Source organism: Plectropomus leopardus, chromosome 18 (assembly GCF_008729295.1).
Source record: "Plectropomus leopardus isolate mb chromosome 18, YSFRI_Pleo_2.0, whole genome shotgun sequence".
NCBI lineage: Eukaryota > Metazoa > Chordata > Actinopteri > Perciformes > Serranidae > Plectropomus > Plectropomus leopardus.
In genome coordinates, this window is record NC_056480.1 from 12,229,173 (window position 1) to 12,256,343 (window position 27,171).

The 27,171-nt window shown below is 39.0% G+C and overlaps 1 protein-coding gene across 2 annotated transcripts in view; it reads right to left on the reverse strand.

The window, feature by feature from the left end:
- Nucleotides 1–802: 802 nt before the first annotated feature.
- phf14 (PHD finger protein 14) overlaps nt 803–27,171 on the reverse strand; it is a 71,552-nt gene continuing 45,183 nt past the window's right edge. For both annotated transcript variants that reach the window (XM_042506374.1, XM_042506373.1), the window contains exons 17-18: nt 17,929–18,046; nt 803–1,659 (exon numbers count right to left, since the gene is read on the reverse strand). In XM_042506374.1, coding sequence (XP_042362308.1) covers nt 1,585–1,659; nt 17,929–18,046 — 193 coding nt within the window. In that variant the 3' untranslated portion in view covers nt 803–1,584. The remainder of the gene's footprint in view (nt 1,660–17,928; nt 18,047–27,171) is intronic.

Genomic DNA, 27,171 nt, shown 5'->3' on the forward strand with positions numbered 1-27,171 from the left:
CTTTAGGTCGCAGATGAGTATTATTTAACATCTCTCTTTTAAATATTTTTTTTAAAGAGCAGCAGCTAAGATGTCTTTACTTATAGTTCTTAGTATGTGGCAATCTAAAAAAATAAATCTGGATACTACATTTCCCACAATGCAAACTGATTGTCTTTCATTCGATGCTCTGTTGTGTCACTGTTAGCCAGACACCAAACAGACCAAGAACCACCTTGATCGGGAGTTTTCAAACATTTAATGTGCATCAGTGATAGAGTAGCAAAAAACGTTTGCAGTTCAGCTTTATTGGCACTTTAAGGGATAATTCCAGATTAACTGTGATGCTTTGGCCTGACAGCAGTCTCTAGTCAAATCTGATAATTTATTAGCTCTCTGATAACAGTCAGAAAATGTGATCATCACTTCAAATCAAATGTACATTACTCTTAATTTGGGGTAAAATCCACTGTATCAAATGTTATTTGATAGTGGATCTAAGGGAATTATGCTTTGAACACTTGCGTGCCTTCAATTAATTTTCAGTCACTAAACTTTGCCGACAAGTGAGTGATGATTCACAGAGAGCTGAGAAACCCGGTTTGGACCACAGACGACTAGCAGGTCAGAGAACCAGAAAAGAAAAGAGGAAGGAAAAAAAACCCAAAACTAATGCTACTTTACAAAGTTATGTAAATACAATCTCTGAGTAGACACATGTCCTAAACATGGAAAATGATTACAAATCCAATGACAAAACAAATAGCACTTAAAGATACTGTTACTCAAAAAAAAAAAAAAAAGTTTCTTTGCAACACAAAAAAACAAAATAAGTAAGCAAGAAAATAAGTATATTTAAGATGGGGAAGCAAAAATATATGCAGGACTTTACTGGAATTGTACCTTTTATGAGTACATTGGACAAATGAAGACTAATTGAAATATAAAAATAAAATCCTCCAGTCAAATGTCGAGTGAAATGCATTCGAAAGCACTTCACTGCTGACGTCAGACCGGTGTGAGCATGCTCAGCAGGGAAGAGGAAGTGTTCTGTGGACTCGGAAAGAAAAGCTCACCCCCGCTCTGCTAGCTTCGTCTTGTAAACAGGACACTGAGGATACTCTGTGCGGACACACTGTTTTATGATCATTAGTGTATGAAAATAGATTGCATGGAAAGTGTTATAATACATCAGGTGGCTGGGGGTTAACAGTCAGACACATATCTCTGCTGCAGAAGAAGCATAGTGGTGTGAGTGTGTATGTGTGCGTGTGTGTGTGTACGTGTGTGTGCATGCTCCTGTGGCTGGATGCTTCGATGTACTGCTTCATGAAGATGTCGGAAATCTGAGAGATGTCTGTCCGTCTGTCCAGCCTCGTTCATAAAAAGTACAAACTCTACCCTTAAATCTAAAGATATCACCATTTAAATAATGTGTTTTCTAAAATACACCTCTGGATGCCAAACTATCTGATATGGAAGCTAACTGCTGGCTGTTTAGAAACTTTGGGAGGCCAGTAGAAAGTTGCGTGTGTTATAGTCTGAACAGAAATGCTAAGACTGAAGGTGAAGCCACGGAGCAGTGGTGTGTTTGTGTCCTCTGGTTCAGTTTGGAATCTCCTGCTCTGCTGATTCCTCTTTAACAGCTTCTTCTTCTGCCAGGTGCTCCTCCTCTTCCTCCTGGAAACAGAGGACACGTCATACAGTCACCTAAAACAGGTCAGCATTAGCAACAAACAGAAAGACAAACTAAACTGACTTTCACCACTTAACCACCAAAGTGAAATTCTTTTTTACATATCCTGCTGTCTGGATCATGTCTGTACTTCGGAGTGCTGTAATACTAAATATGGATGTAGTGTTGAACAGCCCATTATTCCCCAGTGCAACACCAATTTTGGACAAATTTCCTCACCTCAACATTTACATCCAGGGCCAAGAGTCAGTGCCAATGGAAGAAGTAGAAAGTCCTTTATGTGGCGACGCAAACGAAGGCAGGCGAGTGGATGGTCAAATAGCGCAACTGACCACAAACTTTGACTAACTTTAACATTATTGATATTTATAGATATTGTAGAAAGTGACAATTTTAAAATCATTGGCATAGAACATAAAAAACATGACAATTTAAGGTTCATTCAAGGGCTTTTTTGAATCGTCAAATTTTAAAGTTCTAACGTCCTAAAGTCCTGGAAACATCCTTAAATCTTAGAAATGTCCTAAGATCCTTGAAATGTGCAAAAATTGTAGAAATGTCATAAAATCCTGGAAACATCCTTAAATCCTGAAATGTCCTAAGATCCTTGAAATGTGCAAAAATTGTAGAAATGTCATAAAATCCTAGAAAAATCCTAAAATCCTAGAAATGTCCCCAAATCCTAGAAACATCCTGAACTGTAAACTGTTGTGCCTTCAAAGCATTAAATTAATTTAATTAAAGGCATATAATTAATTTCCACTACTATAGAATGACCTTTAATTGAATACTAAATTAATGAATAAATAAACAAATAAATAAATACGTACATACATAGATACATACATATTTACATACATTCGTAAATATGGTATGACATAAATAAATATGGCTGTGAAATAAATCCTGAAATAAAATTGAAAATAAAATCAATAAATAAATCTACATACACTGATGAGTCAGTGTAGTTCAGTAAATAAATACATTTTTTTTGTTAAAAGTAAGTTTTTTTTTAAGGACTACTTTATTTATTTCAGGAGACTTTTTTTTTGGACTGATAAATATTTGGTGTAAAATATATATAGAAACTCTGAAAGAAAAGTTGGGCCCGAATTTGCTGTGGCAGTAGGTGGTAGAATGGGTGTTTTATCGTTTTAGCCAACACTTTAAACTGTACCGATGGAAAAAATAGTGTTTCTATCATAATTCTACTCTTTCTTGTTAAATCCTGGACAGAGTTACACAAGTAATAAAACATAAACTTTTTTTTAATATAAATTACCAAACAGCTCCCAAATGTACATGTGAAGTTTACTAGGAACAAAAAGAAAGTGACACACAGAGAGCAGGAGTCATAGTGGGCCAACCGAGGAGCCAGCTGATTTAGTAAAACAGACAAAGTGAAAGTGACAGTGGTGAGAGCTGCAGCGGTGATTAAACGACTCTGACAGACACAATTATCCCCCTCCAGAGGTTAATAAACACATCTACACACCAGAATGTGTGATCACAGGTTAGGACCTGCAGCCCACAACACCTCATAAATCCACATTCCTCCAGCGAGCTGTTCGGCTCGGACTCTGTCGATCATAAACCGTTTCTCCCCCACACGGATCCTTTGTGTGCTCGCATTAATGTATGATAATGTCTCTTAAATATTGTAAACTCTTCCTGATAGACTCACTGGGAAAGAATCTGGCCCATGCCTACAGAAAATTGTTGCCCCTCATGGCCAATAAGTGGGAAAGCAGTTTTTTTTAATACTACAGCGTGTCCCAGCTGTGCGCTTGCGAATTAAAAAACAGAATACATCTTTTAACAATTGATCATAGAGGGGAATTCAACTGGCAGAATCATTTTACATTACACTCCTGGGCAAAAAAACGACAAAGATATTCATATTTTACAAAAACAAGGATTTTCCCATTTTTCAAAGCTACTATTTCACAAACATTTTGTGACTGTTTAGGTTGTAATTTGGGAAAAATTATGTTGTAACTTTATAACAATAGCTCCAGGGCTCCGTGACGGTGTACTCGGCCAACCTGCTCTCATTCCGAACTCATTCAATACCGCTGATTTTGGCATATGATACCAAAAGGCACCTTTTGCATCTGCATGATACGCCCCTCGACAGCATCAGTTGAGAATGTGGCCAGTTGCATTGTTATATTGTTGTGTATTTCTTTGCAGGACTTCAGAGAATCTCCTGTTTTAATGCAGGTTAATTTAGCACTTTATCACTGTTTTAGGTGAGCTTATGTATTTCAAAGCAGAGCTTCACAAAACTCTTTAACAACTGCAGTTAAATAAAAGTAGTCAAGAAAAAAGAACATTTTTATCTAAGAATTAGTGGACCAGAACTAAGACCACACTAGTTTAAGGTGTGGACCTTGAACTATTGACTAAGGACCAGATGTGGCCCCCGTGGCTGGACCAGTTGGGAAACACAGCTCTATAACTGAGCAGTAAAGTAAAAAAAAAAAAAAAAAAACATGTTTATCCTTCAAGTAGTTTTCATACTTGAAATCTACAAGCACTTGGACAGAAATTGTCAAAATGATCAGATTATTCAAAATTTTAAAAATTATATTTTTTCTGTGTTTTGCTCTGGCCAGCAGTGGGGCTGGGGTCTGCAGCCACCAAATACTCTTCTTTTTTTTGACTGACTTTCACTGGATAGTCTTAACTGGTGAAATGAAGATACTTTGCAATATCTCATTCTGTAGTAAAAATACACGTTGGTGCCTATCATGTAGACCACCGTTTGATAATGAAATTTAAAGTGTCACGTATAATAAAGATAAGCTGAACTCAAGTATTTCCTGGATCTTAGTGTAAATAAATCAGCGTGCAGGATATGAGGGGGACTCTATTTGCAGTAGTTGTTAAGGCACATGTAGAAACAGTAAATTAAGGTTAGGGTTAATGCAAAAGGATGGCCCATATATTATCTCTTTACTAACAGGAACCTTGTCGGCGCCTCTGGAGGAGTCTTGATATGCGGTCTCACCCTAGAGAAAAATGTGCTACTTTTTCCTGAACTCTGGATACTTTCTGGTGCCGGTCCATAGGGCTGATATAAATCTAGCTGCTGGGTGACACCTCATGAACTCCGCCATCGTGTACACTCGTGCCATCCACCAAATCTCCCTGACAGGCCTGCCAATTTTCCAATTACCTGTGACGCCATCCGTTATCAGAGGGCCAGTCAGCTCTTAAATGGGAAACAAGAAGGGAGGAGGGGCTAGCGCATGCTAACTATCTCATAAAGCCAGAGATGTGCCTCCCTCCGATGATTTAGTGTGTGTCCCTGGGGAGCAGGGTGACACCAGTCCTCCTGGCCTCTCACAGGATTTCTCATTTGCTCTTTATCCTACCCACTCCAACCTCTCAGCCACCCATCACACCTGTCTCTGCCTGAGGGAGGGCAGACGGGTGCTTGCGCTCCACAGCTTCCCTGTTGCTGGTATTATCCTGCTGTCTGTGCGCCTGCAGAGCCGCCTCCTCCTCCTGTCTGGGTAGGAGGGCAGCGGTGGGGAGAGACGCGGCCCTATCCTCATCTGTTTTCATGTTTCTTTGAATTTCAGTGAGACGCTATGCTGGAAGAGATACTACAGCTGAAGATTGCCTTCCGTTAGGGCCCACTCCTCATTTATCTGCCCTTATAGTCAGGCTTATGGAGTGAGTCTACAGAAATTGCCTGTGCAGCATGCAATTTAAAGTGTCAGAGAGACGGAGAAGAAGAGCCGTTAGTCATATTTGAAATGCACACGTCACCTGGGGAGTCTCTTAAGAGTTGTTTGGAGAGGAGTGTAGCTCCTTTTAGAGAACACATACAGAGCAGTCAGTCATTATATGTGCCATAGCATTATTAATGTGTGCTGAAATATCTACACTGCAATTAAAAGGTGATCTAAAGCTTTTTGAGAATGGGATCCCTATTTAAGGCTGCATTTACTGACTTCATGACCACTTTGGGGCACCAGAATAAGCTGTAAACACAATATATTGTGATATATTATTGGACATGTTAGCAAACAGTTACCTATTTACTCATCCAATAGACACAGAGCAAAATTTATATTCATTTGGAGTCATTCTAGTGTCCACTTTCCAATATTCACTCTGATTTTAGCTGTTCCCGTCTCCTCCAGCTCCTGAGGAAAACTATCTGGCTTTTTAGCTGCTAAATGCTTCACTTCACTGTCTAGCTGCTTACTTTGTGTGTCTGCTATAATGTACAGTGGCTTTGTAAGATAAGTTTTTTGTAACTGCCTGCAGGTGGAAACAAAGTGATGTAATAGTGGTGAAACTAAACACTACAGTACATTCAGCATGCTGGAAAACCAAAACAATGAGCTAAAAACGAGCTCATAGGCTAATAGCCTCTGCAGAGTGAGATGAACTGCAGTGTTGGTGAGGATGAGCGCCTCTTTCACATTAAACTAAGCCATGTGACTGATTGTCAAAATAAAAATTTCAAGCAGTGCAGTTTTACACACTTGCCAACAAAAAGGAAGTATTCAGAATCTCACTGAAAACTCAGAATCTCACTTCACTTTTACACATTCTGCTATGTTGAATCCTAATGCTTAAATAATTCAAATCTATTTTTACCCTGTCAGTCAAAAATCTCTACCCCATAATTACAAAGTGCAAACAGAACCTAACTTTTTTTCTTTTAATGTCAATTGATAGTTAATTATCAATAGTCTTTTTTTTTTAAACTCTGACAATGACATGATAATCAATAATGTTATAATATAATTATTAGTAATGCAATAATTTGTTGTCTTTAACCGTGTATTATTGCACAAATTATAACATTTTATACTATATTCAGTATTTGTTAATAGTTAATAATTTTGTAAATGGTCCATAGACATTATTTGGAGGGCAATTATAATAGTGTCCACTACTGATTATAATATGCTGTGAAATGTTAATACTGTGAAGTGCATTTATAAACATTACTATTTTGTAATGGCCACCCAGTTGGTTTTTACAGTTAAGTATTTTAAGTTTATTAACTGTGAATTTAACATTTATTATTGATGGCTATAATTGATACAAAAAAAATGTTCCTGAATTTTCTATGTATAAATATTAATAAACTGCATGTCTAATCCAGATGTATTTTGTCTGCATTCATAGGAGATGTGGTACAATATTTGATTTTTTACACACTGTCAGTAGGTATTTACAACAAAGATAATGCTGACAGAGCCTGTGCTAAATGACATCATTATATCAAAATGCAACGATAAACCATCTCTTCTGTAGTTCCTGAATTAAAGTGAGCCTGTGCTTTTCATTTATATCTGTATGTGTATTTATTTGGGGGTTTTCTTTAAATTCTATTGTTTTTCTTTTATATATGTATATTTTCTTTTCACTTAATGCATCTATACATTGTTCAGAGATGCTTTCACTGACTGAAACATTTTCAGTGAGGACTTTGGATAAATAATATGAATAATACTAATACTAATACTTATAATAGTGATGATAATGATAAAACAATTGGCTGTTCAGTGTTTTACTATTCCTTGTTATTTGTATACATCTTTGACACAAAGATTCTTTTTTAAAAATTTTTGAATACTACAGTAAACATGTAATCAATAATAATGCATCTTATTCATCACTTTAATGGTGAACAAAATATCCACCATTAATAACATACATCCATATTAATTATTCTAGACCTGATATCATCTGTGTGTAGAAGATGTGAACGAGGAGACTTGAAGCAGCATTATTCTGTCTCTTCCTGTTCTCTCACTCTGGACTACAGAGGCTGAGGTAAGAAGCTGTGTTTTGCATCAGTGGCCCCTGCTAGAGACGTTTGCTTTTGTGAAGAGCGAAGAGGCAGACACTCCCCCTCCGCTGGGCCTGCAGGAGCTGATGGGCTCTGGCATTGTGGGATATCTCCATCAATTCCCTCTGGGGGGAACGAGGAGAGAGGAGAGGAGAGCAGGTTTGTTTTCACTGTGAACTTCACATAGGCTGACGGGCCCTCTGGCACTAACATATACATATATGATAATGAAATGCCACATTTTTCTTTCGAGTTGAGGTCGCGTTTAAAAGGGCAGGAGCGGAGCATCGTCTCTGTCATGTGATGCAGAGAGAGGAGGAGGACGGCTCAGACATAGCCCTGGGTCGCAACAAAAAACAGTCCAGCGCTTAGACTGCTCAGCCTAACACCCTACTGCTTGCACCATTAATTGCACCCCCCTGAGCACGCAAGCGTGCGCACACACACACACACACACAAACAGATCTGCAAGCCATACACCAATCAACCTCATAAACTTGGATTAAATTTATGCTGTAAAGGAATCATAATATACAACGCAGCATGTACTTTAATAAGCTTTGCCTCCCTTTATCAAGCTTATGCAGTCCTCAAAAGAATTAGCAGTTAATTAGTGTGACTGATTTTCTTATCATGTTTTCTGCTTTCACTGTATTTATTTATGAGTGTGTCTTACACTGCACAATGTCTGTATGCAGAAGAGGCTCCGCTTTATAGTGTCCTCTCACCTTTGATGGATTCACTGCCCTCGCAGTTAGATAAATGTTCAGCTACACAGATAACAGCACAGTCATGCATATTTTTGTGCAAAGCTTCAAGCATAAAGGGAAAGCCTTCGTTAAATTAGAGTCTGTGTAAACAAGCATACACCGGTTTGAATAATGAAACCAGATGTGAATTGAGAGTCAGTAGTGTTGCACAATTTAAATTAAACCCTAATTTATAAAAAAAAAAAAAAAAATCAGTTTAAAACCCAGACGTTTAAGTTTACTCAGAATTTAGCTGTATTTACTTAATATTGTGAATTTGTTGAATTGTTGAAACCTAAAAAATAACACATTAAATTACTCTCTGTCAAAGTGTTTGCAACTTCAGTAAATCATGACTTAACTCGATCATCAAAATGAGGATTTTGCCACTGATGAGGTTTGGAGACCTGCAGCTTCTGTTTTGTTAACATGTTTGAAAAACAGTTGTTCAACTTCAAAAAATTAGGTAAATTTAACTGAATTTAAAATTAACAATTGTATTTACTTACATTTTTCAAGGCAATCGGTTTCTTGGATTTTTCTTTTGTTTCAGTAAAATCATCTTGCCATATTTTATAGCGTATGTAGCCTCTTCCCAGCACTAGAGAAGACTTTTAGTTGTGCATATCTCTCATTTTTCTCTAATAAAACAAACATTAATTATATTAATAAAATCCACTAAAGACAATACCACGTTTGATAGAAGCACATTCTGTAGTGTGTGTGTACAGCTCCATGTATCTGCGTGACTGCCTCTATGTGCGCTGGCATCTTGTTGCCATTCAAGAGATGACACAATTGCAGCGGGTCATAAACAGCGGCTTCATTAGCCTGTTCAGGCAGTGCGTTACGCGCTACATTTAACCACCTCTGCCCCCAGCGCCTCTCCTGCACCTCTGCTCCTCAGCACTCACAAACCAGTCACCAGAGAGCACAATTAAATTTCATGACTGCGCATATTTGCAATTCCCATTTCATTTATTACAAAGGGCATTCTATAATGTCCCGTTTTTTCTTTTTCCATGAGAAACGTATTTCCATTTTAGTGAGGCATGACTGATACCGTGGTGAAGTTACCAGGCGACGCCTAATTTAATCAGAGGTAAAATTCACAAGCAGGTTTTTCTTTTTATCGCCTCGTCAGATAACTACAGATGCCTCCTGGAAGAGGATATACGGTTGGGAAAAAGAGGAGCTGCGTTCGCTCTGTTTTCAATTTGAAGCATTTAGAATAAAGCGGAGAATCATAAATGGGTCTGAGTGCTCGGGCACTGTGGGAAAAGTGGTTTTGTATCTGGGCTTTATCTCTGAACAAGGCTGTGAACACACAACATGTCAAAGAGAAAATGTCTTGTAAAATGAAAACAAAGAGGATGAGGCTTGTGACTAAGTGGTGAATGTGTTTTACATGGCATAATGAGATCTACAATGAAAATTTGATGCGGGTTCCCCAAAACATTCACTACAAGCACACAATTATAAATGACGAGGCCTGGTTTATGCAAACCACCACAGAGGTAAAACACTACAGATTCCTTGTACGGAGCCATATGTGACGTACTCCCTAAGTTTCACCACACCGACTATAGAAGTATACATAAAAAATCCATCATGAAATATTCATTTAATTAATTGGGGCTTTCTCAGTCTGCATTCTTGTCCATACTTGTGAAACATAAATTAACACAGCACTGGTATTATATTCATTTCTAAAAATTAAGTTAACTGTTGTGTCTACATTCTAGTTAGCGTATGGCTCACACAAATGATAAACTACAATTCATTTGGTCAGTTTGATGGCGGAAGATGTAGTTTTCAACTTTCACAAGTGTAACGAGGATGACACTCTTAACACTGTTCTCCGTGATCACGCGGCAGGGTTGCTGTCATTCGCTGCTCCATCCAGCAGCATTTGCTGTATTTCCATGTTGCATTTAACTACAAACAATGTAAAATATTCTGTTCATTCATTTGTTTTGTTTTTCTACATGTATTTGTCAATTAATTAATGTTTATCGAGGAGTGATATATAATAAGAGATTTTTTTTTGAAAACGAGCCTGCACGACACTGAAAGTAGATTTAATCCTGTTGTTGATTGTTACAGGTCCTGCACTTAAAATGTGTGTTTTTTTCCAAAATAAATTATGTAAACATGCTTTTTCAAAATTAAAGAATATGGATTTAAATAGTTAGCAATGGCAAATGATAATGATTCCAAGGCAACCTACTCAAACATATTCAATCATTATGAAGTGTACTTACAATAGGCTCCCAAACATTTTTGAGCATTTGTGTTGTAGCATGTACGCTACCTTGTAGCAACAAAGAGTACTTGATGAAACTTCTGTTGTCTGCATTATGTGCTCTTTCCAAGCCAGCCTCTGTGCTTGACCAATAATCATTTGTAAAGAAAACAAAAATGGTCTCGCTGGAATGAATGTATTTAAAAAAGAAAAGTATATTTCAAGTCTCATGTCTATTAGTGCTAGTCTCATGCTCATTGGATCTTTTTATGTCAGCCCTCAACATAAGTATAGGCCAAAAAAAAATCTCAAGGTACCCAACTGCTATGTGCTCACAGAAAGAAATGTTAAACTAAAGTTTATTTTGTTTATTTATTGGAGGATATGGCATGCTTTCTGCCTACGCAGCAGGAGCCAGGGACATGTGGGAATGTTATCTTAACGAAGGCCGATAAAAAGTGTCTGCTAGACTGTTTATGACCATAAAATACAGAGGGGGTCCGAAAAGTGGCCTCATGTACGCTCTCCGCTAAGAGGGTTATTAGAATGAGCCAGGTCCAGAGAAATGGACTGCTGGGGCCGCTGGGGACCCCGGCAGCAATCACACACTCCTGTTTACTCCACAAATTGGCCCCTGAGAGGGGCATGGGCGTCTGTAGCGCCTAGTTAAAGTGATTGAGGTGACTCCTAACCATTGATTTTCTCTTTGTCTTTGGCGTCCCGCCTGGCCACCCTTGACCATGTCCCATGCTCCCTGCAGGCTAGTTTAGCTGCCCCTGCTTGCCTTTAAATCACATTAAACTGCGGTTAAACTTTGGCCATGTCTAAAAGACAACCTTCATTGATGAGGTTATCATGCTGTAAGCACCTCATACGCTTGAGTAAAAGCCTCGACTGTTGGGCTTATTGATCGCGCAGTCCTCGCGGCATTTAGATTCTACTTGAATACAGATAAGAGAATGTAGAGAACAACAAATTCAAATCACAGGCGGGGATTTATCTCCACTCCATAAATGCACCAATGATACTGATTAAACCAATCAGAGTGCTAATGAAAAATGCCTCATTGGGAAAATAAAAACAGGCTAAAGGTTAGATTTTTCCACTAAAATAGACACCCACTGGACGAGGAGTTGGTAAAAAAAAATCGTTCCCTCTGCTCTCTCTAAATACCATAACATCTGATGAGTAATGATGCCTATTTTTTCTTCCAATTTACCCAATATAGTACAGGCAGCCATGTGTGACACTTCATTAAGTTAATTAGGCTAACTTAATTACAGTCTTTCACAGGTCAAGTGATGAAGCTTCTGATTGATGGCCCAGCGTGTAAAGGTAATCTTCCTCTGAATTGGGGATGACATCAAACGAACACTGCCGCAAACCATCAGAAATTACTAGTGCTTAAGGTACGTTTGCTTCATAAACACCTCATAGGAAAACAAACACATAACTGTCATATATACATAAACAGGGCTGAATAGTCTGAGGTCATGAAAGAACTTCAAACTGTTTGCTGAGTAGGCGTAGACCTATGGCTGCGTAGGAAGTGAGGAAAATGAAACTTTTACGGACAGTAATTTCAACAGTTGAAATCCTTTTGATGACAACAAGTCTTGAGTGCAGTTTAAGTACTGCATCCCACACAAGTTCACAGTTGAGTACTTTAAACACTGCCTGAGCAACTTTAAGAGCTTTTGGCATTTCAAACCTTTTATCCAAATCTTCTGGTCTGATTCACCGTGGAGCCCAGCATGCCAGGCAGCGCTGCAAGGGTGTAAATAAAGTCTTAAACAAGCACCCCTTGGCACGGTAACAGGCTTGAATTAAAGGCCATCCGTATATTACGGCAACACTGTCGCTTTACTACTGAAATCAATTCAGCAAGTGGCCTGGGGCGACAGCGGGAGGGATGTGGCCTTGGTCGGAGCGAGGTTTATCTAAGCCGAGCAGGCCGACAGAAACACAGCGTTTATAATGAACTCAAGCCTGTCTAATAAAGCCTTTTATTGCTCCTTTGCACAACAGAAACATGCCTGCAACGGCACCGACGGTCAGCTCCTGCATTTTCCTGCAACACTGTAAACCAGCAGCTCCTCTGTAATTACTACCGCTCTACAAACATCTCAACAAAACAAGCAAATCACAGGGACAAATCATCATCAAATAGATACTTTGTCATTAATCAGGACGTCACAGACGGAATTTAAGACAACATGAGACAAACAGACATTAACAAAATCACTTGTGTGAAGGGCTGTTTCCTACAATGTGTCTAAGATACATCTGAATCACAGACCAAACCTTTTATATATACATTTCAAATTCAACCTCTATTCAAAAATAATTTTAGCTTGCTGGCATACATGGCGGGAGAGATGAAACATGGAAGGAAAATAAAGAAATGTACATGATGGTCAACAAAACACTGTCACACATCAATTCATATTACGCTTTGTTACGTTGTCAGCAACAGAAAAAAAAATCCATTAGATAACATCATGTAGAAGGTTATCTACGGATGATTACTGCAACATTTTTTTTATACACAACAAAATTCCATGACTTTTCCAAGCCTGGAAAAAGTGATTGTGAAATACAGTGACTTTTCCAGGTTTTTTATGACCTTGGAAAAGCTTGACTCAACTAATCAGAGCTTTCAGAATTATGATTGTAATGTCATGTACCCACATATAGCTAGCTACTCTACTGCGCTACATTCATGAAAGACAGCGACAGAAAAACCGAAACAAAAAATAGCGACAAGCTTGGATGTGTGACTCCCATGTGAGCTAATTAATGAAGTGAATTAAAATGACAAAGCAAAGCGTCCCTGCTGAAAAAACGCTGCACCACCAAACAGTCCTAGCTTGGCGTTTCCTGAGGGGCACTGGTGTTTTCAGCTGGGAAAAAAATGCTTTGGCAGACACAGGGCCTTAGTCTTTGTGTATAATTTTTGCATTAATGCGATGAAGTTCTTTGATTTTCCAGCTATTTACCTTGCTGGATAAACCAAAAGCAAACGATTAGTCAATCTAAAATGACATATGCCATGACTGAACAATAATTAACAAGCTGTTATCTTCATTTGTATGATTTATTCCGTCTCGCCTCTCCACAGGACAGCAGTCTTATTGTTGCACATGTATTAATACTTTTGTCTTAAGATGTGGATCAACTTGGTATGGCTCAGACCTTAATTTTTGGAACTCAAACAGAGCGGTTTGCTGTTCAAGTTATACTAACATACTAGCAAACCTCTCATATATTTAGTGCAACGCACAAACAGACTGGTTTTCAAACAAGACATTCAACCAAAACTGCGGTCAGCATCACATACTGTAAGATACTTTGCACCGTTTCCTGCGTACCTCTTCCCTCAGATGTCATACATCTCCCTCTCAGATAAGAGCAGTGGCTGCGGGGAGCTCTGACAAATCACTTCCTGCACCATTCTTTGTAGCAGGCTGACAGGCAGAGGGGTCGACCGTCCGCTATCTCTGCCAGCAGCTGAATCTCAGTCGCAACGATCAGGTAATATTCTGCACTTAATGCTGGCATTTAAGAAACATTCTCCCCCCACAGGCAAAAACGGTGCATGGCTTGGCATTTAAAAGCAGATAATAAAAGTTTCCTTAAATACAGCTCTCATCTCAGAGTGCTTTTTAGATGCCCTTAGTGCAGTCAATTATCTCCCCACACTTGCTATTACTGAGACACTCTGAGCACCTTGCGCCTTAAAAGGTCTGTACACCATGCGTTCTCAAAAATGTCACATTTTTAACTGCCTCTCAAAATGTAGACCCTGCAACATTAGAAGTGGCATACACGTGTTGGCTTCTTTCATCCATTTGTTGCTTAAACATACCTCTTCAATGTGCCGGACGAACTCAAATCGAATACTAAAAATCCTCCAGAAGCAAAAACTATTCACTCCTTAAACCTATCTATGAAGTACTTTCCTAAGTAGAACATAAACAGATTGGTATAACAGATGCTTTGAACAAACTCATAGTTACTGAACATGATTGATCTTTGCTTGCTAAAGGAATGAAGAGAAAAACGTTCACATTAATTTGTCACGTCACCACAGCAAACATTATTCTTCTGTCACCAGTGAAATTTCGACGTGCTCTGGGACAGATGGAGACGAAGGCCATTGGTTCTCCCATTGATGTTAACAAGTAGGAGGGAGGGGGAGGAGGATGGGAGCAACTTCACAGGGAAAAGATACTCCAGAGGGAATGAGAAAGGAAAGTTAAGAGGGGGCAAGACGATGCAGAGCTGACGGGACGGAGAGCCACAGAGACCGGTTTCTTTGTCTTTACTGCTAAAGGTCTACAAAATAAAAGTATAATATTAGAATATTGTAACTGAGTTATGAGATCTGAAACTAAAATGTCCTTTGTGACTTTTTGAGATTTGATTATAAAGAACTTGTGCAGACCAACTCTGTTCTGTTTGTGCCTCTTAACCAGTTTGGTACCGTATAAAATAATAATAATAATAATAATAATAACAATAATAATAATAATAATAATAATAATGGTGATAATAATAATAATAATAATAATGCCTACCACTGGTAGGTGATGTCATGCAAACTTGTCCATTTGACACAATGCCGCATGGCTAATAACAAATGATCTCCTGTTACAGTAAACCTAAACGGTAAGCTAAAACAAGTTTTTTAGCTTACCGTATAGGCTAACATAAGAAACACAGAAGCAAAATCTTGGTTTACTTTATATCAGAAAAACAAATGCTTGAACAAACTATATCGAAAATGACAAACTCTCTTTGAGAAAAATGTATTTGATGTGTACTTTGAGTTTTAAGCTTGGCCCATGTCCCACCCACTAACTTGAAGTGGGTGGAATTTATGACCTATACTGCAGCCAGCCACTAGGGGGCGATGTTTTGCCTTTACTTCTGGGTAACTGTAATGTTGTCAGTCTATGGTAAAAACAATCAATTGAAACAGCCAATATTTAAAACTGTAGCTTAAAATTCTTCTCAACAGAACTGTGCTGAGGGATAACAGGTAGAGTAGAATCCCAGTAAACTGGAACTAACTGGAAATCACATTATGAATGTAAAAAGACAGACGTCACATCGGATACTAGAGCATGCTGCCTGGACTGATGCTCATATTCAGTTTTTCTTCATGTGTACTTATATCTGTGTGACCATTATAACTCAATTATGTCAAAGATCAAACTGTCAGGTTGGCTGAAGTTGGAGTAAATTCATCATTCATCAGTTTTACTTAAAATACCAAATATTTATGGTCTGTGTGAATATACAATACTGAATGTCAAATAAAAAAAAAAACATAGCACTAAAATTGTTCATTGATGCAAAAACATACTACAAATAAACATACATGATAAAGATGAAACTAAAAGGTTTCTTATTGAATTTCTTATCGGATCCACTTAAAATTTCATTAGACCTTTCTTGATAATTGAATGTTCTGTTCTTGTGATTCAGCATTGTTACTATTGCTTTTAAAAATTACTTCTCCTGCACCAGCATCAATCAGCCCGTATTTTTCACGGGGCAGGCTACCAGTTTCTAGAGAGATAGAAATGGGGATACATTTATCAATTACGTTGAGAAGTGGCCAAATGTGACCTTTTATTGCAATATAATTTAATAAAAACAAGCAAATGACTAAACAAAAAGAGGGAAAAAAAGTAGTTTTCCAGGTTCATTTTCTTGTATTATCTGATGAAAATTAAATCCTGCTTTTATGGATCTATTTTAGAGATGGACAGTCATTTGGACAGCTATAGACAACATATTCCACTGAAAAAATGGAAGCTGGTTCGAATTGCCTGCTAATGCTGGTACTGATTCCCATAGACATTATATTTTGTGCACGCTATTTCAACACTGCTGAGTTGGTGTCAAGCTCTGTGCTCCGTCAGCACCATGCTAGTCCTACAGAAAGGACAGAATCTAACTAGCATTAGTTGTCTCTTTTTCATGAGTCCAGTTTCAGTGATGGCAAAAAGACCAGGCTGTCAGGTAGCTCCATCAATGACCTCAGAACTTTGTACACTTCTCAGCAATTTCTCGACTGCTACAATATTTCCAACAGGCCTTTTTGACTTGTCATAATAGGAAAAGCACAGGTGAAACCGATAACAGTAATGGTGGCCCAGTTCCACTAAGTGTTCTAGTAAGTTATTCCAGTGAGCCAACAACACATGTACCAACAGTGGCAAAGTGGCTGCAAAGCCACCTCTGTTGGTAGTTACACTGATACTCCGAAAGAAAATACAATATCTTATTCAGTTGGTTTAGCTATTAAAAAAGGAGCTACAGACGTTTTGTCTGTACCTGTAACTATAGATAAGTAGCTAATTTATGCAATTTACATGGTTAAACAACAAGGCTGGCATTGTGGATCATCATGCTGGAATAATGAAACGAGGCCCGTCCACACAAATATCGCACCAATCAAATGACAGTAACAACGTTGTCAGTCGGTATGAGGGATGTGCACGATCAGATTACAAGTCTATTAAACGCTGATAACCTCGCCAGCCGGTACCAGAAATACCGAACAATTAAAGTTATTATGAAGATACCCACAGGAAAATGGGAGGAGTTTGGATCGGCATGTGAAAGCGGCGTCTCTGATCGTCAGAGGCTCTCTGTCTCTGTCTCTCACACACATCCACCTGTTCAGTACAAGTTCTCAGCTGTCCAAGGAGGGCAGGAAGTTTGGATGAGCCTTTACACACACTTGTCGCTATAGGCTGGATGAGGGAGGCACTTAGTCTTGTCATTGGTTAGGCGCACGGGAGATATTGAAAATTCTGTAACTTGGTGTGTGTGTTTGTGTCTCACTTTGGTGCACACTGATGCATGAAAGTGACAGCATGAGTGTGTGTGTGGTATTTGAATGGAGATGAGTTGGGCCGTTAAATACACAGATAAATGGTATTTGTTTACTTTTATTTAGTGAATTGTTATCTTTTCTAGGATAATGTGCAATGTTCTTAACGCACAGTGCAAAATACCACATTTCCTGGGACTTAAAATGTGATTTGGTTGTTGAAAATGTGGCTCTTAAAAAACCTAAAATATTTTTCTTACCTTTTTTTTTTCTTTTTAGCCTGGTCAATAACGCTAAGTTTAAACTTCGGGAAATTAGTTGTTACAGACAGTACTATGAATCTCCAGCAGGGGGTTCAATTACAAACAAAGGGTACTGTGTACGATTTCATGTGATAAATAAAAGGTTGAATGATAAAATTTTGAACAAATAAGTACAAGAATGAATAAAAAACATCATGACATACGCATATCTTATTTCAATAGTCTCACGATGATGAGATGTTAGAGAACGCCAGCCCTTCCCCAACTGAACCCCCCTCTTCCACTGCTGTCTCAGAAATGCACACATACAGTCAACACTCACCTTGGAGGAGGATGTGTCACACTCCTGGCAGATCCAGCCGTATCCTGTCTGCTTGGGGGATTTCTTCAGCGGGGGGTCCAGACACCCGAAGTGATAGCAGAGCCGGCACTCGTCACACCTGAGGCACAGACAGGAAGGGCACGTGTTACGTCTCACATAAATAAAGCCCCCGTCTCCCTACAATGATGAGGCGAGCTCAGGAGCTATGATGGATGATGACAAGGCAGCTAGTTGTCAGTCATGAGACTTTGTTAATGCATTCATAAGTCCCTCTAATCACTCCACTCCCTTGACCTTACACAGCCATTGACTGTCCAATGGTTCATATCAGCAGCCAGATAAATACAGGCCTTGTTAGTGTCAGATAAATGCCTGTCGTGTCTCCTAAAGCTGGACTGACTCTGTGTCCTCAGGTGAAGTAACAAGGGTCGCACAACAGAGAGGACACACTGAGAGATGGTTATACCCAGGAGTTGAATAGATTTAGAACATCCCTCATTTACTGAATGAAATGGTTTCTGTATCATGTCATTTGGGAGGGGCATTACATGGGTGCACTTTATGTCATGAGAAAGGCTGAAGGAGGAGATGGGTCAGCTGCTCAGGTCATGTGACTTCATGCCAGCACTCAAATATGTACTCATTTTTTGTATCAAAATCCAAAATGCAATTCTATGTAAACAAAATCAATGGCCATGAGGTATGTGTTGTTGTTTTGTCATGTTTATTATATTTGGGAATTTTGTTTCAGAAAATTGTTTTTTGAAAGATGTTCCTATTTAAAAAAGACTGTTTACGTTATTACAACTTTGACAATTAGTTATTCAGTGTCTGCATCCCGGAGGATAAGAATGCAATAAAGAAACTATTCAGCTTGTGTTAACTACAGACCTGATTTAAGTCTCCTCATCAAAAACTCAGACTTTTAGGCGAGGGTAGATGCTGAAATGCGGATTTCCGGATTTTAAGAATGATTACTGGGGCTCTCTCTTGCTGCTCATGAGTAGGAGCTACTGCTCCTCCTCAAAGTCAGCACAAGAGCCTCTCCGAAGGCACACTAGCTGTTGGCAAGTTTGAGTTTTTCAATTTGCCCATTACGCAGATAATGCATGAAGTCACATTACACAAGTAATGACATAAAAGTTTGATCAGTAACTGTAATGTGATTACTGAATTCAGGAAAAGTAGGCGTCACATGTGCTGTATTCTTAGAACAACGCTCCTTTGTAGTTTCACAGGTTAGAAATTGATCTTAAACTCTACCATACTAACGTCTTAAAGTCTGTCTCAACCCTGCAGATACACTTGTCACTATTGTCTTTCTGCGTTTTTCTCCCTGTCTTCAAACCCCTCTTGCCATCATTCTTTCCCCAGTAATAGAGACGAACAGGGAGGGTTCAGGTTGACCTCCCTGGCTGTTAAGCTGTTATCAGATTTTCATTGGAGAATGTGAATCTCCTTCATTGATCAGGGCATAATTGGCTCTAATTGTGGAGTGAGTGTGTGTTTACCAGGCAGGGGGAGCTTGTTGAAGGGCAGTCAGTCTCATAAATGATTAAAAGAAAAGTCTGCCTTCCTTGTGCAACAGTCACAGGCCAATCTCTCCTGATTCAGACACAGCTGTGCTTTTAATGTATTGTGTATCAATACAGTATTGACTTCCCTCAGTTGTTTCCTGCTGTTGGGTGTTTCACTAGCTCTGCTGACCAGTGATTCATGGACATCAGTTAATAAAAAAGAAGAAAATGAATTTGCTTGTTCTACAAATGAGTTAAAAAATAAATTAATATGAAGGTGTCCCAAGGTGTAATTATGTACTGCACTGGAATATAGCCAAAAGGGCTTTTAGTTCAACATAAATATATATTGTAAACTGGGACATGTGAAAACTGTGAAAGAGAAACTTTGACTGCTGCTTTATTTACTGCACACAAAATGACTTTGGCTTTTGTTGGTTAGAGTAAAATAAAGTCACAGTCTATACAGGCAGTGGGGTTGTAAGAGTTCCTGCAGGGTGGGTTTCTGTCCAACTCGTTACATATTACTCAGTGCAGCCACTCTCTAATGAATGAAGGTGCTCATAGTGTAGTGATTATAAGCGGCAGGCAAAATAGGCCTGTTTCCTGCTCAAAGAGGCAGCGAGAGGAGGTAGAAAGGAACAGCTGTGTGAGCTACAACATGAGGTCTATTTCAGTACTTCAGTCAAGGCCGAATGTATCAGCGACTATTGGATGAATTAACATTTTGTATTCATGAGAAGCTTTGGTGATCCCCTGATATTTCCTCTAGCGCCACCAAAAGGTCAAAGTTTTTACTTATTCTGTGGGTATGTCAACAACTATTGGGTGGATTGGCCCAAACCTTTGTTAAATTATATGGTTATAGGATTTTTGCGTAAAACGAAACGAAATGAGTGAAATGATGGATTGCCACGAAATGTATTACAGACTTGAACTGAATGAATTGCAGTAACATTGCTGATAATCTGACTTTTTGCCAAGTGGCAACTTCTGGGGCTTAAAAGTGAAGCTAACCCAAAATGCCAAAACGTGCAATTCCTGGATCAACCACTTGAGGCTTGCTCCAAAGGCGAGTCAATCCCCATCTATCCCCAGGTTAAAATGGCAACTTTACTGAAGAAATAAACAGCCTGGTTACAACCTACTGCAAAATATGTTGTAGTCTCTATTGCTAATTTACTCGTTCATTAAAACTGAAAAGGAGTTTAATTTTTTATTTTTTCTAAACGTGTAAATTTTACTGAGGCTTAAATTTATGCATATTTAAGAATGTTTGAGCTTTTGAGTCAGAGGTGGTTGATGTCATTGATCATGGCATAACCCTTTATTCGCAGAGTATGGGCTTAGAAATAGCTGTTGCTATTTTAGTGTCTTTTCAGTTCATACAAATTAATTGTACCATTCTGGCCACCTTATAGAGTCTTGTTCAGTGTTGACTGTACTGAAAGACCCTTTAAGGAAGCGTGTTAAAGCGTGAAAAATAGCATACCTTACACATGGATCTCTTAAATTTCCCTCGGGATCAATAAAGTACCTATCTATCTATCTAGGAAAGTGGCTAAACAATTGACTGAAACCATATTTAAGATATTCCAATAAATTATTCTACAGGAAATTCACTCTATTTTCTTCTTAACAGACACATAGCTATCACTCCTGTAGAGTTGAGGCATTCAGGAAGCTGCTGATCCACTCTCCTCGCCTCCGTCAAAAAAATGAACAGGATTTATTGGATCAGCGGGTGATCACTGCTCCTCAACACTGATTCAGTTTCATTTTGTTGAGATTGTTCTGTCTTCTCATGCTGTGGTTTCAGGATGAATATCATGAAATCACATTATACACTCTGTCCAAGAAGCTGTCTAGGCATGATTTATGGCAGCAAATGTTTGGATATCAATTATGAGTCCTCAACAATGAAGCCAGCTCTGTGTTGGATGCGTGTGCTGAAAGGAATTAGGCAGTTTGATGCTATCAGATCTGATGGCTCTGCAGACATGTTCAATATGGCAAATGGCAACTTTGCCTCAGGAGTCAACAGCTTGCTGAGGATCCTTTCTGTAGTTCGTTCACTTTATGTTAAACGTCTTTCTGTTAGGACAGTGACCAAAACAACAGTGAATTTCTGTCATTGAGATGGACTAATTTTGTTAAAGATTGACAATTAATTTTCTAACACCTACAGCGGTAAACATAGGTTCAAATGCTCTATGTGGATATAGTTACAGCTATTTTGTAAGGATACTGACCTGTCTGACAGTAACAATTTGAATTCAGGGGGAAAGAAAAGAACGTTTTCCAGCATACAAATTCCGCACAAGGTGGCATTACTGCGATTTGTGTGATTCATCTCACAGTAAGACTTAAAATGACCACAAACTCTTAACACATGAATTCCCTGGTTCAACAACAACATGCAATGGGTGGTGGGTTAATATTACAACCTCAGAGGTAGCTGAAAGTGCGAGAAAGTCCACGTAGAGGTGGGATCACACACAGGACCCCAGGAGACAGCTGTTCATGTCCTGTGTGAAACTATAAGTCATGTTGACTTCTTTTAACTTTAGGTACCTATGTCCTTTACACTATCAATTCATGTTCACAACATACTTATGCATACAGAGTTATTTTAACTGAAAACACAATCCTTTTCTCAACCTAACCAAGTAGTTTTGGCGCCTTAACCCTTTGAAACTTGAATAATTTGGCCTAGTTTTATGTTCTTTTTTTAAAACACGCTAAGAATGCAAAGGGCAACTTAGGAAGAAATGAATCAAAAATTAACAAACTTTCTAAACTGTGTGACTGTCTGATTGTTCATGTTTCTTTGCCCACCACCGTGATCTCCCATGTCAGCAATTAACTGGGTAACTTCAGGTCACTAGAAATCATGGCAAAAAGCACAAATTCAAGCCAAACTTCTGACAACCAGAGGTATCCTTAAAGCAACCAACAGAACAGTGGGGACCTCCATTTAGAAAGAGCCTAGCCAAACTCTAATAAGCATAAATTTTTTAAACGTAGCCCTCTGGCATTGGGCTAGGGAAGGCTGTGAATGTGTCTAATAATATACCTGTAGTGTTTACACATTAAGCGTGGTGGATTTCTGAAAATCAGAGTAGAAATTTAATTGGCATAGATAATTGGCATCTTATGAGTTGTAGGGGCATAAGCTAACAGCTGCTGCACATTAGCACGAATATGCCAAGGCAGGTGGATCTCTCTCTGTTTCTCTTGCTCACATACACACAGGGTAAAGGACCTGGGATGGGCTGAGCAGGCATATCTGCCTAGAAAACGATGGGAATTTTAAGTGCCCTCTGGCCACCTAGTGAATAGAAGACAAATGACCAAAGTGTGTGTGTTCCACTAATGACCATTCTCCTATGTTGCACACAAACCGCCAATTGATTTCGCATGAATCTCCAACTAAGGCGAAAAGGAAGGAGCAAACTCCTCAGTTTCGCTGCTGGAGACTCTTGAAGACCGTCCAAACTCGCAGGAGGGCTCTTTTTATTTGGCAAGACTGTGACGACTGCACACGCGCTTCCCTAATTACTTTACCTTAATGAACCTTTTTTAATGTTTGTTGTGTATCGTGGGGAAGATGTTTGAATTAAAGCACTGCTCACTGATGCAGATGCATGGTTTTCTATGTGTGTGATAATGTGGTTTTTAATCTTCATTTATCTATGAAAGGTGGGCTACAATGTGCAGAATTGAGCTTCACATTTGAAGAATTCCACACATTCACACTAAGGGCTGAACAACAGTCCACTGCCGTAAGGGCCTGGTAACACAGACAGCAGTGTCTGAGGGAATGCAATGTGCTCAGTGCATTTAGAGCTATTGTTGTTAGAGTCGCTGTTAATACACAAGGAGATCTGATGTTGTATTTTGGTGAAATCTGGCACAATGCTATGCACTGTTGACAGATAGCAAAAAAGCTTGACAGCGCTGACCTTTGAGGGAAGGGAAAGGTAGAGCCCAGAATTATGAAAACTATCATAATATTAGCTGTGTCATGCAAACTAATACTACAGGATACCAGTTCATGGTGTAAAAGGGCAAAAAGTTGCAGGAGCAGTTGAGGGAACATTCCAGCATTATAGGAAACTTGTTCATTTGCTTTTAAATTAATAGTCATTCCACTGATATCAATTTCATGTGTATGCATTTTGAACACAAATAGTTTTGCAAAATCTAACTTAGAATCACCTAGGAAAGAAAAAATATATATATATATGTGTGTGTGTGTGTAAAGCTTTTCATTGGTTACTTGTACTCCATTAAATTCAAATGAGTGCAAATGTAATGCATAATTGCAGTAGTTGGCTAGTTGGTGGTGCTAGGTAATTTGACTTCCTCCTCTGGGGACTAAGAATGTGTGTGCACAGTGGTGTCTTTTTCTAGCATTTTACAGTATATCCACCTAGCCACCCAACAAAAAGCCATTGGATTATATCGGAGAGTATACTCGCTTCGCTCGATAACCCTACAAAAGTATACTTTTTAGTTTAAAAGTATAGTTTCTGGCTTAAATGACTGCTCAGACAACCAAACTGTAAATCACAAAAAACATCAATTTAGAAACAATGGGTGACATCACAGACCACATATGTTTTGCGGTCAGTCAGTATTAAAGGCAGTCCGCACCAAGAACATTAACTATGTGAGCATCCACAAGGTGTAAAGTAGTATTTCTCTGTTTAATAAGGAAAACAGGTGTGACAATATTACTTTTCTTAACACTTTGTGTGTTTCTATTATGCATTTATTTGTCTGAAAAGCTGAAATTAAGTTCTAGCGCCACTTACACCGTCTTATACTGCTCAAGCATAGACTCCGCCATTCACTTGAGTCAGAACAACTAACAACTAAGTAGAACGATTTTATATTTATAGCCATATCTTTCTTGGTGTGGTTGGCTCTTTAGGCTGGTTAACTATGTAGGCAGTGAGGAAACTGATGTTTCTGGCCAGTGTTTGATCCATAAAAGTCGAATTTTGGCAGTATTGCCCCTTGGAGGATGAATTTGGACCTTCACTTGCTGATCTACGAAATGTAGCCAGTGTCGTTCTAAGTCTCTTCACTGTCACCTGCGACCACCAGCCTATCTGCTCCCAACACTGCCCTTACACACCCTGCCACAGCAAGGTCCTTGATGTTATCAAAGCAATTTGGCCCAGCTTTAATCATTGGGAAAATTGAGCAGTCCCCATCCCCCTCCCTTGCACTTTGGAAGCAGACAAAATCCAATCACTCATAAGAGAGGTTATTGATTGATCTAATCTTATTGGAGGTGAGGTTGTGGAGGGGACGTGATTGATTGCTTTTGTCTGCTACACATGTTGCTCTCGGTTGGCGATTCGTGTCCACTTTCATCTGGTATTTAATCTCTGTGTGAAGTTCTCAGACCCCCCTCCGCTCCCCTCAGACCCATCCTCGCCAAGCGGGCCTTGTGGCCCATAAACTGGCTTCGTTTGATCTCATCCACCTCTTCAAAATGGCTGTCACATTGCTGTCCAGGTGCCAAAAAGAGAAAGCTTCATGACTTGAGGATCCGCAAAGAGCCTCAATTTATCCACCAAAGCTGCAGAAATATTCTGTGACCTATGACCACAACTTAATAAATCGCACTGACGAGAACATTGCTGTCACAATATAAGATGGAGTCCGTTTGATCAAATAGTATGTTCTGTTTCTAAATATGAGCTATTTGGACCTGAATAATAGTAAGATAATTCATGCAAAGTGAACCAAGTCAAATGAGTTATGTATACAGTATTTATATTTATATTTATGTATAAATGCTTGGAGTTTTGTGTTGTGGTTCCTGACAGAACAAACCTTATCTATTCAAAACAGTCTGTATTTCGTTCTATTACAGACCAATATAATGCTGCATAACACACTATAATTGTATAATGTGTCATTTGTAAGCTAATTTCAGGATTTTATCTGTTAATTTATACAAAGACTTTATTTCCTCAGTGTATTCTCAAAGGCAAATGATTAGCACAGAAGAGTTTTCTAAGTTTTCTAAATAACACTGAAGAAAATATGCACCTTTTGCAATGGTAACATGGACCCTCACCCACCCTTCTAACTGTGGGAATGTGTGGCAATATGAGATTATGTTAAAACAAGCGTTAATGTGGTACAAGTTCACAAGAGTCAGCAGTCAGCAAACTAATTCTGTAATGTCTGCTATAAAGCATTATATCTCCATAAAGTTGGCTTAAGTTGGTGAACATACCCAAATGGCAGCCTCTGAGGCTGAAAAATGAAGCCAATGTAAAGTGCCAAACAGTGCAGTTCATCAAATGGCCACTTGAGGCTGGCTCCAAAATAGAATAAATCCTAATAGACCCTGATGTTAAAATGCCCAACTTTACAGCAAAATAAACCATACAGCTTTGGTCTCTGTAGCTAATTTCAACATTCATGATAATGGTATGGGGGCAATTTTTTTTTAACTTAACTTTTTAACTACATTTTATTAAGGCCCAAAGTTATGCATAATTAAGGGCGGGCCAGAGTGACAGGCTGCGCACAAGGCATTGCTACAGTCTGTGATTCAAATCCACCTCTCACTCCTTCACAGCTCCAACCTCTCATCAAAATATAGTCAAGTCAGCTAAAATTACATTACAACACCTTGACCATTTCCTCATATTTGAAGTGTCATAAAAAACAAAATCTTACATCGGTCAATGTTGGATTTCTTTCCGTTGGGTTTAACTGTGGCGGGAGCGTCAAGAAAAGTGCATGCACACAGAAAAGCCCTGTTGGGGTCAAGCTACAAAAAAAAGCAAAATCTGAGTGTATTGAATTGAGCAAGAGAGTGTGTTTTGTTTCTTTTTAATTCAGCTTTTCATTTGCATGATAAATAAAAATATGTCTTGCTTTAATTGTTAACTAATCTGTTAATGTGAGTATTTGTTGTTTACCAGTTGAGAGTATTATCATTCTGCCTATTCTGATTTGCTTCTCTGTGACTGAATTGAACCCCTTTAGGCATCGGCTCCCATGTTCTCCTTTCCTTATCAAAACCAAACCAGACTACAAAAACAATGACAGAAATCAAAAACACAAATGAGGCACTGAGCTGAATAACCTTAATGATGAGGCAGAACCTGCAGGATTATTGATGGTTGTTGCTTCCCACCTGCTTTGTGCCCTCAGTATCGACAGTGGGTTTGTGTGCCCTAAGAAACTTCTTTTCTCTCTAGTAGTGCTGAGCCCAAGTGACTGAAACAAGGCAATGAATTTATCACAAGTGGGCAATGCAATTACCTTGGGAGTGGCCACGTGACTGAAATCAATATGACACAAAGCACTCGGCCATTGACTCTCATCCATGACAAAGTGTGCCAGTGTCTTCCCATAGAAAGGAGTAGATTATTGGACTTTGCGAGCCTCCTACTTTTTTGATTTACTGTCGGGTCACTGCGACATTAGAAAAGAGCCATTGTTTTACAAGAGGGGGAAGAAATGAATAGACTGCTGAAGTCGCACCTATGGAAAAAGCCAAGTCAGAGCGGCTGCCTTTATTGGCTGGTCTGGACACAACTCATTCACAGCTGCGATGGAGGGGAAGGGGAGTGATCGCTACAGCTCTCACCTGGTACTTTATATGGCATGTTCCTTTCTATTTCCAGCAGGGGGCCCCAGTGAACTGGGTACAACCCTGGAGAAGAGTCGATTTCAGCTGCAGGTC